At 40.9% G+C, this 13,178-nt stretch overlaps 2 protein-coding genes across 3 annotated transcripts in view; one reads left to right on the forward strand and one right to left on the reverse strand.

The window, feature by feature from the left end:
• Nucleotides 1-1,829: 1,829 nt before the first annotated feature.
• On the reverse strand, nt 1,830-12,084 carry ARPC5 (actin related protein 2/3 complex subunit 5). Its single transcript, XM_059074987.2, has 4 exons — nt 11,720-12,084; nt 9,088-9,159; nt 6,622-6,798; nt 1,830-3,197 (listed from the first exon to the last, which is right to left on the reverse strand). The coding sequence occupies exons 1-4, from the start codon at nt 11,861-11,863 to the stop codon at nt 3,135-3,137; spliced, it is 456 nt and encodes a 151-aa protein (XP_058930970.1). The 5' UTR covers nt 11,864-12,084; the 3' UTR covers nt 1,830-3,134.
• A 115-nt stretch (nt 12,085-12,199) lies between these two features.
• Nucleotides 12,200-13,178, forward strand: part of RGL1 (ral guanine nucleotide dissociation stimulator like 1) — a 281,220-nt gene continuing 280,241 nt past the window's right edge. The window contains exon 1 of one of the 2 annotated variants that reach the window (XM_067029293.1): nt 12,200-12,714. The gene's annotated coding sequence lies outside the window, so the exon portion shown is untranslated. The remainder of the gene's footprint in view (nt 12,715-13,178) is intronic. The other variant, XM_067029307.1, reaches the window with a different exon arrangement.

Below are 13,178 nucleotides of genomic sequence, written 5' to 3' on the forward strand. Positions count from 1 at the left end.
TAAAATTTAAATTTCCCATTCTTTTACTACTGTAAAAGGGGTGAGACTCAGTGACCATCAATGTCTTTTTAAGCTAAAAATTTTTATCAAAAAGCTCATGACTTTCTTCAACGTCCTTTGGAGATACTTTACCACAACCTAATCCTCTTAATAAATTTCACTGCCTATAACTTTGTTAAAAACATTAAAACCATAAGGACAGGGCTTCCCTGGTGGCGCAGTGGTTGAGAATCCGCCTGCCGATGTAGGAGACACGGGTTCGTGCCCTGGTCCGGGAAGATCCCACATGCCGCGGAGCAACTAAGCCCGTGAGCCATGGCCGCTAGGCCTGCGCGTCCGGAGCCTGTGTTCCGCAACGGGAGAGGCCACAACAGTGAGAGGCCCGCATACCGCAAAAAAAAAAAAAAAAAAAAAAAACCATAAGGACAGTGACAATTAAACCTACTTCGACTTTCTCTTCTTTTTACTCTGTCCATTTCAGCTGGACCTGCCCCTTCTGCCTGTGCATGACCTAGCTCTGACTGATCTGTCTCGGTTTATTCCAGTCCACCCTGATCTTGCTAATTACTGCCTCAACACTGATTAACTGCACTTACAAATGCTAATTACTTCGCAATTAGGCTGAAAGCAACTTGTGAGCAAGATCGTTACTTTTCCACTATGTCCTTTGTGATCATGGGGAACACAGTTCATACTTAAAAAACATTCAGTTAATTTGTCCCATCGACAGATGAATTTCACCTGTGTGTTGATGGAATTCTGTAACACATCAACATACTTACTATCAAGTATCAAGTATGACATTCGATAAGTTACCTAAACGGTACTGTTATGGAATGACCAACAAAGGGTACGTGTGCCATTATTTTCTCCTTTAAAAGTGGCAAAAACAAAACACACAGAAATAGTTAAAAACAAACCACTGAGATTCAAGTAGAAGGGACTGGGTGCCCAGAGTGTCCCCTAGCATTTACATCTTTTTTTCCACTATTCACGCTGACTATACCCGCTCTCTCCACCACGACGGTGCTGTGTCACAGTTAGTATCACCTGGGCTGACCTTTAGCCGAGATGCATCGGTTGAGCCACTTGTTTCCAGCTGGTGTCCGTTCTGACTCAGCCCCTGTGTTGTTCTGTTACATATTTTAATGATCTCCGTTGAGTAAAGCTGTTGGCAAATTTCGAATACACCCATTCTTGTGACTATAAAATACGGAACTCCGGAAGTTTCCCCAACACTATGGTCATGAAAGTGATGTTAAGCAGGATTTTATGAAAAAGTACTGCAATATCACTTCTGTTTTCATTTTAAAGTTTGTATGTGGTTATACCTATTTGACCACCTCTAATACCTATAGCTTAGCTTTTCTTACTCATAGTCCCCTGAATTGCCTGCAGGTTTCTAAAGCTTTAAAGTGGGAATCTAGCCAGGTGCGGTGGGAAGGCAATCAGAGGTTGCCTTGAGTAGGTAAGGACAGCAGATGTGAGGTGTAAGAAAGAGTTCAGAAGCTGGGAGTAAGCGACTGCAGCTGCTGGACTAATCTGCACAATCTAGTCTAGGTCTCTGAGCAGTGACACTACAGGTGTTCAGCGGACATCCAGAGGGCTAGGGAACCACTGCAGAGGCTTCATTATTAATATTTATTAATGACTCTCTCCTCTTCTCTACTACCTTATATTTGAATAGAGTAGTTTTATAAACCTTCTACACAAAATTAGTTGTCAAAGAGTATGATAACCTGATGGTAAAACAGGAACTCTTTCTTCTTCATTAACTCTGCATTCGTAAGTATTAAAGTAAGAGAAAAATAAATTACTCAACACTGACATTTTATTTTCCGAAGTTTATCAGTTTTACAAAACAGAACAAAAAGCAGGTATCAAAAACAGCAAAGAGTTTACAGAATTTCTGCACCAGTTTTCACACAAGTCAGTGATTATGACACTGGTGTCTAATGTAAATACTAGATACAGTCTGATTTCCCTCATGGTCATAAGCATTCAGGTGATCTGTTTTAGAGCTACTGAATAATTACTTTTTCATAAGCACCGGTCATTTTTTGAGAACCGATTTGGTTTGTTCAACAAAGTGAACACTTTCTGAAGTGTGGCATTTTCTTTTTTTTAAAAAACACTGAGCTAAAATACAGAATGTATATGTGTTTGGATCCTAACCAAATCTTTTGAGATCCCAATAATTACCCTGAAAAACACTGAAGACATTTATAGGACATATTAAATACTAGTTATATACCTCATAATGTCGAAGGCAGCTACTAAAATTCTAAAGAAAATAGCATTTCATTCAGAGGCTGCCCAGAGTTTCAACTACATCATAGTTTCTACCTCCTTCCTGATTTGGAGTAGTTTCCCCAAATAGGGCCATATTATTAGAAAAAAGTTTTATGCTCATGCCAAACAGGGTCTGGCATTTTACAGATACATTTGTGTAGAGCAAGATTCCTTGCTCTGTACCCTGGGTGACCACAAAGAAATCAAGAGGCCATGATTACTGGAGGCTGAGAGGAAGAAGCGTACTTCAACTCACATAATCTGGAGGCAAAGCAGAAACAGAGTTGGAACTTGGTTGTGGTGTTCAGCCACCATTTGTTCCAGAAACACATTTCATTTAAATAAGGGAAGTATAGTCCAGTTTTGCAATGTTAATAGCTGCCAGTCTCTCAAACATTTTTTATAAAGATCATTTCCTGGCTAGCAATGCGTTAGGAAACTGGCCTCAACTTCTGATTAAATTTCTCACTATTAGTCGAAAACAAAACCAAAACACCACTCCCAAAAACCAAACAACAAAAATACCCCCCACACCAGCCAATAGGGGTTAACAATTGCACAATTAAACTTGAATGTAAATTACCCTATGTACAGATTGGTATACACATCACTAAAATCATTTTGAGCGAATGAGACATTCCTGTTGAAACATTTCTTTTACTTTATCCCAATTTCATTAAAGAAAAACTGATATGTAATTTTATTCTTTATAGATATGAAAAGGAAACAAGAAGGCAAAGCTGAGAGAAACAGATGCTGCCCAAAGGGCGGCGGTGGCATTTGGTTGTTTTGGTCTTTGTACCAGCAACTCCCACCCATGGGAGATATCCATTCCCGCCGGACTACACAGTTTTCCTTGCAGTCAAGACTCGAACAATGGACCCCACTCCTCCAGCAGCAAGTGCCTAAACACAAACCAAAGGGTCAATGTTGGCAGAATCATAAAGACTCAATTCTCACACAAGCAAAACATTTTTCTTTTATTTTTCTAACAACTTTATTGGAGTATAATTGCTTTACAATGGTTAGTTTCTGCTGTATAACAAAGTGAATCAGCTATATGTATACATATATCCCCATATCTCCTCCCTCTTGCATCTCCCTCCCAGCCTCCCTATCCCACCCCTCTAGGGGGTCACAAAGCACCGAGCTGATCTCCCTGTGCTATGCGGCTGCTTCCCACTAGCTATCTATTTTACATTTGGTAGTGTATACATGTCCATGCCACTCTCTCACTTCATCCCAGCTTCCCCTTCCCCCTCCCTGTGTCCTCAAGTCCATTCTCTATGTCTGCATCTTTATTCCTGTCCTGCCCCTAGGTTCTTCAGAACCTTTTTTTTTTAAGATTCCATATATATGTGTTAGCATACGGTATTTGTTTTTCTCTTTTTGACTTACTTCACTCTGTATGACAGTCTCTAGGTCCATCCACCTCGCTACAAATAACTCAATTTCGTTTCTTTTTATGGCTGAGTAATATTCCATTGTATACATGTGCCACATCTTCTTTATCCATTCATCTGTCAGTGGACACTTAGGTTGCTTCCAAAAACATTTTTCTTAAAGGAAGAATGTGTGCAGCAATTGATTTTGGATTCACTAATTTTCACAAGTATTTCTTGAGCACCTATTATGGGCCAGGCACTGTTCTTAGCAATGGGGATACAGTAATTAAAAAATAAAAAAACCTTCAGAGTCCCTACCCTCAGGTGCTTACATTCTAGTGAGATCCTAGTTTACATTCTAGTGTGTTGTTTTCAAATAATAATATGTTCTTAAAGATCTGCAGCATGATGTTTTTGCCGCAAACAGGTGCTCAGATACAAATTTAGGACATTCGTTCTGCTCTGAGCAGGGTCAGGAAGAAATTCAAACTGGGATCAACCATTTTAAGTTCCGTTTAGACTAGTCACTTTGTCAGATTTTTCTTTTCACAAGCTAAGAAAATACTACTTAATAGCTAAGAGCTTAGGAACTTTGACTTTGCCTTGGAAAATTGGAAGTCATGACTAAGAATTAGGAATGTGAAGCTCTGGTTTACTTGTGGTTGGAAACACTTACTGAATACCTTTGTGTACTGGGTACTGTGCTAGATGCTGGGGGTACAAAAGTGAACAAATACAGCATTCGAGTCTACTGAGAAGAGACAGACATATAAACAGATCATTTAAATATAATATAATATAAAAATGACAGAGCTATGCTTTGGGTGCTATAAAAGCACAAGGAGGGGCATCTACCCAACCTGAGGGCATAGAGGAATGTGAAATGGTGAGGGAAGGCTTCCTGGAGAAAACGATACATTAAATGGATAAGTAGGTGACAGACTGACATAAAGGTTAAAGAGGCACTGGGGCAGAGAGAAAATCATAAGCAAAGGCTTAGAGGTGTGAAACATTATGGTGTGTTCAGTGAGAACACATTATTATGCTTACTGCTGGAACATAAGGGGAAGAACAACATGGAAGATGAGGCTCGACCTGGGAACTTGGACTTGATTCTGCAGGTGATTCACAAGGGTAGATCTGGAAGTTAGAGACAGCATTCTGGCAACTGGGTAGAGAACAGATTTGAGGGAGGCAAAACTGGTAGCCAAGAGACCAGTTTAGGAAACTATAGCAACCAAATGTTAGAGATGGTTGAGTGGATGATCTGAGAAGTATGTAGGAGGAAAGGCTGTCAAAAGCTGGTGACTGTTAGGAAGAAATGAAGACTTAACACATGCCTCAGTTTTCCAGTCTACTAAAGGGAACAGCAAGCATTCCGTCTTAGCATTTTTATAAGGATTAAATGAGTTAATATTTATAAAGTGCTTGGAATACAGTCACTGCTCAGTCTGTTTGCTATGATCCTGAAACTATACTGAGACTAGGCTGATAGGTTTAAATGCTGGCTCTTCATCTGTAAATTGAGGATGATGAAGATATTTATATATCTCATAGAGCTGTTGTAAGGATCACATGAACCATAAAACTAAAAGTACAGCAGCTGGTGAATAAAAAGTATTCCATGAATAGGATGACTATATCAGTTATTCTCCAAATTGATACACTGTAGAGTAAAAGGGAACTATTCATAATTATGCTGGGACAAGAGGCATAAACTGGGGCTGTCCTGGGAAAACTGGGAGGTATGATAATCCTATCCATAAATGTTAGCTCTTTATATGTGATAGTGTATGAGGAATAAAGTGACTTGATCCAGGTAAAACAGCAAGTTTTGCTACCTATTCATACCTTACGTGTGTGTTTTTACTCAGATACCCAGATAATAGCTTCTGAAAAACTGAGTTTTGGTAACTGTAAGATGTTAGCGAATATACACCTTACCTGTGGTTGGTTCTATTTGAATGTTACACTGCTTTTATTTATACCAATATAATATAAGAGTTAGGTATTAAAGATTACCTTACCAACTTTTTACCTGAAGCTAAAAATTCCCCTTAGCCATTTTTTTTTTGGGGGGAGGGGGGCGGATAGTATACCAGCATCTGCTTACATTGCAAAACAAAATGCATGAAAAGAGAAAAAGAAAAAAATGTAAGAATTCTTGATCCTACCTCCGATTTCATTTTTTTAAACGGTGGTAAAATATAACATAAAATTTGCCACATTAGCCATCTTTAAATGTAAAATTCAGTGGCATTAAGTAAATTCAAAATATTGTACAGCCATCACTGCTATCTATTTACAATACTTTTTCAGCTCTCCAAATAGAAACTCTGTACCCATTAAGCAATAACACTCTAGTCTCCCTTCTCCCCAGCCCCTGGTAATCTCTAATCTACTTCTAGTCTCTATGAATTTGTCTATTCTAGATATTTCATATAAGTGGAATCACACAGTATTTGTCCTTTTGTATCTGGCATAGTTCACTTTGCATAATGTTTTCATGGTTCATTCATGCTGTAACATGTACCAGAACTTCCTTTTTTTTGGTCAAATAATATTCCATTTTATGTACGTGTCACATTTTGTTTATCTGTTCATCTGTTGATGGGCACTTGGGTTGTTTCCACCTTTTGGCCATTGTTAAAGAATTCTTGATTTTATTACTTTTTTTTTTTTTTCAAAGTTTTTATTTAGTTCGAAGTTCAAGATTGTGTTTAATAAACAATAATCATTACTGAATAAACTTAAGTGTTACATATCAGTGTCTCTTAAGACCAAGGCTAGTAAGCATAAATCTAAACTTTCATTTTCATGCATTTATTTGTAATAGCAAAGATGTATAATCAAAAAGTCAAAATAGTTATTTAGGTGAGAGGTTGTCATTGTTATTCTCTATTACCAAGGAATCAGTCACAGAAGTGTATAATTCATCACTTACCTTTTCATGCCACTGCAATAAGACAGCACTGCTATTGTCAGAGGGGCTCTCAAAGCCTTTATAAATATACTTCATTAGGAGATCCACACCATTCTTGTCCAGGGATTGAACTGCCTTTTCAATATCATTAGCTTTAAAAGAGATGAGCACCTTCAAGACAATGCTGCCTGCTCGATCCTGAGGGTAAATAAGTAACATCATTTAGACTCATTTTTGTGTGTGGGGTTTCAGTTTTAGAAAGGCCACACTGAGAATGTGACATCTGAGTAAAGACCTGAAGGAAAGAGGAAACTTGTGGCATACTTGAGGAAAGTCTTTCAGACAGAGAAAAGGATAACTGCTGTTAGTGTGTGTTCAGCGTGCTCAAGGAATAGCAAGAAGACCCAAGGTGGCTGGAGCAGAGTGGAGGACAGGAAGTCAGACAGGTAGTGGGAAGGCAGAGCACGTAAGCCCTGCAGGCCCTTGTGAGGACTTTGGCTTCCTGTCAGAGAGATGAGAAGATACTGGGAGGTTCTGAGAAGGACAGGGATATAATCTGACTTACACTTTAACAGGCCCAGTTGGCTGCCATGTTGAGAACAGCCGGGGGCGGTGGGGTTGGAGGAGGGCGGGGAGAGCAGGAGACAAGGCAGATGCAGAAGCAGGGAGACCAGTTTGGAAGTTACTGCAATAAGACAGGCTGGTTTTGGCTAGCATGGTAGCAGCGAAGGTGGTCAGAAGTGGACAGATTCTTTATATATTTGAGGGTAGAGGCGAAAGGATTTGCTTACAGACAGATGTTATCAATTTATTATCAATTTATTAAATTTATCAATTTATTATCAATTTATTAAATTTATTATTATCAATTATTATCAATTTATTAAATCAATACATTTCACTTCTTGATCTTAAAAAAAATACAAAACAAAAAAAGAGGAAACTAAATTGCAGTTCTACCATCAACCATCCTTCAGAAATAAGTTATTAATAAACAAAAATTTAAGTTTTTAAAACTTATTTTGTTTCATATCTATAGTCACTTTAGATATGATATAGTGATCTTCATTCATAATGATCTTTTTTCTTTGATAAAAGGCTGCTCCAACAGCAAGGTTATTTTTTTACCCTTCAAGCCAAGCACAGGGAACACTTCATTTCCCCTCTCAACGTTTCTCTTTCTATTCAACACAAAGTGATACCTTCAGCATTCCAACTGGTCAGATTTTACAGTATGTTTCTACCACCTGTTGTTAACTTCAGTTTAAAGACTATGCAATTACCCTATTGAGAAAAATATCCTTGCACCCAGAGCGATAACCTCCCATCCAAAGCTATGATAAAAAACCACCCATATAAAAGCAGAAGGTGGTAAAACTGAAATTTCAATGACATTACTCACTTTTAAAAACCAAGGAAATATTTCCCCTTATAAAAGATTATGTGGCCTAGATAATTATTATGCATTTACCTAAGTTATTACTTACTAGTATTCAACTAAGGAGATTCTTGGGTCTCCTAGGATGTATGAATAGCTATGGACAGTGGGGTCAATGCTCTGGACTTCATTTTAAACAATAAATAAGTAAATAGGTTCTTAAGAATTACTGAAAGACTGCTACGGGAATATAATTATACAACTTTTCCGAAGGGCAATTTGGCAATACCGTATGTACCAAAGCCTTAAAAAAATGGGCAGTCTAAAATCCAGCCATTCACTTCTAGAAATTTATTCAAAGGAAACAATTAAGAATTTACCAAAAATTGTTCATTTCAGTACTGTTTATGACAGAAAAAAGGTCAATTATCTAAATATATGACAAAAGATTATATATAACTAAACTGCAGCATTATCTATATGCAGCCATTAAAAAAGATATTGCAGAAACAAACTTATTGCCAAGTAAAGACGTTCATGTATGCTGCTATACAGTTGAAAAAGCAGGTTATAAAATTCCATTTTCATTAAAAAATAACCACTCATAGAAAAACTCTATAAGCATATAGCAACACCAAAAAGTAATCATTATCTATGGGTCAGTGGTGGGATTATGGATGATTACTTTTTTATTCCCCCACATTTCTGAGTTTTCTATAATATTTAACAGAATTAAATATTAGAATTTAATTCTATGAAAATGGTAGAATTAAAAAAAAAATCTTTAAAAAGCAAGTAGAAACTCTTTACTTTGTGAAAGTTTTATTCTTCAAGGCTTTGCTTAAATTCAACCTGAGTGGCCTCCTCTAAAAACACACAGATCTCTCCAATGTTTGAACTTAGTGTGTCTACCATGCAGGATTATCATAACTCAATATTAGAGTGCTATTTTTTCATATATAAATTTTCTACCTATCAAACTACATTGTAAGCTCTTCTATGTCAAAGATAGTAAACAGTTAAAATATTTGTTGATTGTGTGACACTTCAGAGGATTTTGGTAAGAATGCTAAGATTTCAGCAGAGATAGCGTGTTGTCTGTGACTCACCTTCACCGCCTGGCTCTTGGTGTTGATAGGGGGGTTTTTCAGAGCTGCCTGTAGGGCAGCTGTCATGTTTCCTGTGATGGAGGTTAAGGGGATAGCAAAAAGAGCAGCCTTCAGGAAAGCACTGTAACTCCCAGGAACCACTGGTTCTTAAGAGTTGACGTTATGCATAGAAGGAAAAATTAGTATGATTGCTATGTTCAATACTGGAAAATTCAGCATGTTGGTTTCAAGGATGTCCATCATAGGTAAAATACTGAAAAAAAAAGAGAACACTAAATTTTAAAAAAATAAAGCAAAAATTGTTTCCTTTTTTTTTTGGTGGTACGCGGGCCTCTCACTGCTGTGGCCTCTCCCGTTGCGGAGCACAGGCTCCAGACGCACAGGCCCAACGGCCATGGCTCACGGGCCCAGCTGCTGCACGGCATGTGGGATCTTCCCGGACCCGGGCACGAACCCGTGTCATGTCCCCTGCATCCGCAGGCGGATTCTCAACCACTGCGCCACCAGGGAAGCCCCATCCTTGTTCTAATTAGTAACTGAACACCTTGATAACCTTTCATTTTCCAGTAAGACACATATGCAAACATTATACAGAGAGATATTTTTTAAAATTCTAAAATATATATCAGAATTATTAGGCACCAAAATAAAATAGCCTATCCTCAACCAAAATACATCTTTTTATGTGATTCTAACTGGAAAAATAAAGACCAAATTTTAACTAGAATTATATTCTATATTAACTGAAATGCTGGTAGAAAGTGCTGGCAGATTACTCTAGCAATCTGAATGATATACATTAGCAATCTCTCAATAGTGATGAAAAGAGACATTACAGAAGATATAATAATTCAATGATCCTTAGGTGGCAGCTTAATTTTTCTGTTTTGGATATTTTCTCTCATATTTCATAGAGATCATTCAAACTGTCTTAGGCCACACCTATTAAATTCAGTCTCACTTTGAAAGCACCAGTGAGTTAGCAAGTATGAGAAACAGAAGGCCAATTAGACCGCCAGAATGTACAGACATTCCCCTAAAAGGAAAACCACACAGAGTTCACTTGTTCCTCCATCTGTAGTGCCTGAACGGGGCTTGTCTCTTCTTGTAACAAGAGTAGAAGAGACAATATCTTTATATTTTAAGATGAATTGATTAAAAAGAAGATTCACTATATTGATACAGCAGTACCATTTAAGAGTCATCACATGTCACCTAAAATAAGTCTCCCAAAACATCATTTATGCATCACCAAGAATGTTTTAACACAGAATTATCTTCACCACTTATGTTCTGAAGAAAAAGGTCTGACCAAAAAAAACTATGGTTGTGGTAGGCTGTTATTTTCAAGGCTTAATGGACTTCTAGAGAAGCATGCCTTTTGCAGATTGGCTCATTTATAAGACCTCAAACACTTAAGTATTTAAATAATGCAAAACAGCAACAGCTGATTGGGAAAGTCATGGAAATCAAAGAAACATCTGTATGTTGATAAATGTCTAATGCTGTATTTTGGGTACTTCTAAGACCAGCTATGGCTGCTACCAAATATTTTCACTCATACATTTCCCCATTTAATTTAATAGGACACTGATGAGGAAAGAGTCTCACAAGGCTTCCTAACCTTATGAATACACCCAAGAATAATTAGAAATGAGTGAATTCAGTAATTGAGAATCTCTAAAACTACAGCTTTGGTTATTGAAACATTTACATTTTACTAAAAGAGATCTGATGCAAATGTATCCTCAAAGTAATGAATATTTAAATATGCAAAAACAACAACCAGGAACTGACAGCCACATTTTAACTAAATGGAAACGATTCCAGCATTACAAAATGATTCTGTTTTGTACAAATGATTCGCCTTCTATTTTATTCACTGGGGTTTATTTAAAATATTTCCAGGGATTCTCTACATGCATTCCTTGTTTTCTTTCTATTGTCCTTTGCTTAGCAGGTGAAAGGCTCCCAGCTTCCTTCTGGGCAGTTTTGTACTCACTCCCTTTCCCCCGGTTAACAAATTCTGTGCAATCTATATTTTGCTAAATCCCTTTCTCTTATTAAAAAAAAAAGGCCACGGACAGAGGGGCCTCAATTCTGCAAACCACCCCATCTCTCCCGGCATGAAGTAAACTATCTTAACGGGGCCAAAACAAAACTACCACCACAATTAAAAGAACATCACTGAAGAAAGATGCCCGTTCCTCCCAATCAGACACGGGTGCTAATGAGACTCCGGTAAATACGGTTCTGGGAGGATAACTTCAGCGCCCCGCAACAGACCGACTGACCAGCACCAGCGCCGTGAGGGCGCGGCCGGCACCGCGGGCTCCCGGGAGGCGAGAACTCCGGGAGCAACCTGAGGAATCGGGGGCGTAGACAGCGCGCCCGAAAGGGCAACTTTCCGAGGGCGGGACCCTGGGGTCTCGGGGCGACTCGGTAGAAATGGGAGCGCCCCCTGACCTCTCAGAACCGGGGACCCAAAGAGACGGGGGTGCTGGGGACAGCTCCGAAGCCGGTCCCCGGCCGGGGCCCGCCGCCCTCACGTCCTGCCCGCAGCGGGGGCCCGGAAGAGGGGCTGGGTCGGGTCGGGTCGGGTGGGGTGGGGAGGACGGCGAACAGAAGGATATTGCCGCAGGCAGGAGTCCACCTCGCCCTCGTCGGGCCCGGCCTGCCCGTCGCCCCCGTCTTCCTCGTCCACGAACTTGTTCTCGTCATACTCATCCACGTCCACCTTCCGGAACCGGGCCGACGACACCGTGTTCTTTGACATCCCGATCGGGATCGGTGGCCAAGGCCTCCTCTCGGTGCTGCCCCTACCTTAGCAAGCCCAGCCCAGCTGGAATCCGCAGACTGCCGCCTTCACTTCCCTCTTCCGCTCAAAGGCGTCGCGGGCAGCCGCGGCGCCGGTGGTTCTGGGCCTGCGCGCTGGCCGAGCTCCTTCCTCCTCAGGCTCACGCTGTTGAGCCTCCTACGCCGCTCCTGCTCTCCAAGGGGAGCGCGCCAGGGAGGGAGCGCGCTGGACGCAGTGCGCAGGTGCGGACTCTCTGCAAGAAAGGGGCGGGGCGGGGCGAAGAAGGCGGGGGCGGGAGGGGGCGGGGCAGGAGGGAGGGCAGAAAGCGGTGCCGCGGGCAGAGGTAAGAGGCGATTGGTCCTCCTAGTGCGTCACGTGATCCATAGGGGGTTTCCATAGAAACGCTTCTCTGCGGTCCAGTCTAGGGGGTCTTAGGTTGGCTGCGATGGGCACTGGGGGCGGGTGGCCTAGGCTTTGCTGCAGCCGCCGCCGTCAAGGACCTGTCATCGGGGTCCTGCGTAAGGTCCGGCTGGCACGGACTTGCCTGTGAGGTGGGATGGACTGGTTGCCGGACCAAGTCCCCTGCAGCTGGCAGGAGTATGAGGCGGAGTGATGCACGCCCAGCCGCCCAGCATCGTTCTAGTTGTCAGAGGCATCGCTTCGGACTGTGTGCTGCCCGTGGCTTCGTTCCCGAGCCGGGAGCCCCTTTCTTGGGGTTGGACCTACGCTGCGCGGCCAGCGGGAGGTCCCCAAGGACGGAGTCGAAAGGTCATATCTTATGTCAGTGCTGTGTAACGGCATAGCGGCTGCACCTGAAGAACTCGAATTAGGTATCGTAACCATTGGGAAGGAGGGGGAGGTGTCTGGGTAGGGGCTGGGGTCCGGTGGTAAGACTGGGGTGAACCTGTGGAATTTGGGGTAGGGTCAGCCATTGACATCTTAAAATAAGTGGTTGTTTGGAGCAGGAATGGTAGAAAAGGGTAGGGACGAGTTACACTCTCTGGCGCTGAGGGGAAACAAAATGTGTAAGGATTAGTTGAAACCAGACCTTTAAGATTTATCTTTATGGTTTAAGATTTATACGATCCCGCTAGGCCAGCTTTTTGTTGTATTTGACATCTACATTTATGAGAGCAAAGCTCTTACTGAGCAGGTAAAAAGCATTAAAACTGAGGAAATGGTAGTTGGATTGTGTGTGTAACACTGAAATACAAATATCTGCAGAATAAAATTAATTTGGACGTTTGGCAGGTTTAGTTTAATTTCACCTCTAGCAGAAGGCCGGCTGCTGCCC

Source organism: Kogia breviceps, chromosome 1 (genome assembly GCF_026419965.1).
Source record: "Kogia breviceps isolate mKogBre1 chromosome 1, mKogBre1 haplotype 1, whole genome shotgun sequence".
In the NCBI taxonomy this organism is placed as follows: domain Eukaryota; kingdom Metazoa; phylum Chordata; class Mammalia; order Artiodactyla; family Physeteridae; genus Kogia; species Kogia breviceps.

Bases quoted from the DNA above. Each gene is read 5' to 3' on its own strand.
- ARPC5 (XM_059074987.2), bottom strand. From the start codon at position 11,863: ATGTCAAAGAACACGGTGTCGTCGGCCCGGTTCCGGAAGGTGGACGTG. The intron at 9,160-11,719 runs TATCCTTCTGTT...ACCTCCATCACA, and splicing joins TGGACTCCTGCCTGCGGCAA to GGAAACATGACAGCTGCCCT. The intron at 3,198-6,621 runs GTAAGTGATGAA...GTTTGTGTTTAG, and splicing joins TATTGCAGTGGCATGAAAAG to GCACTTGCTGCTGGAGGAGT.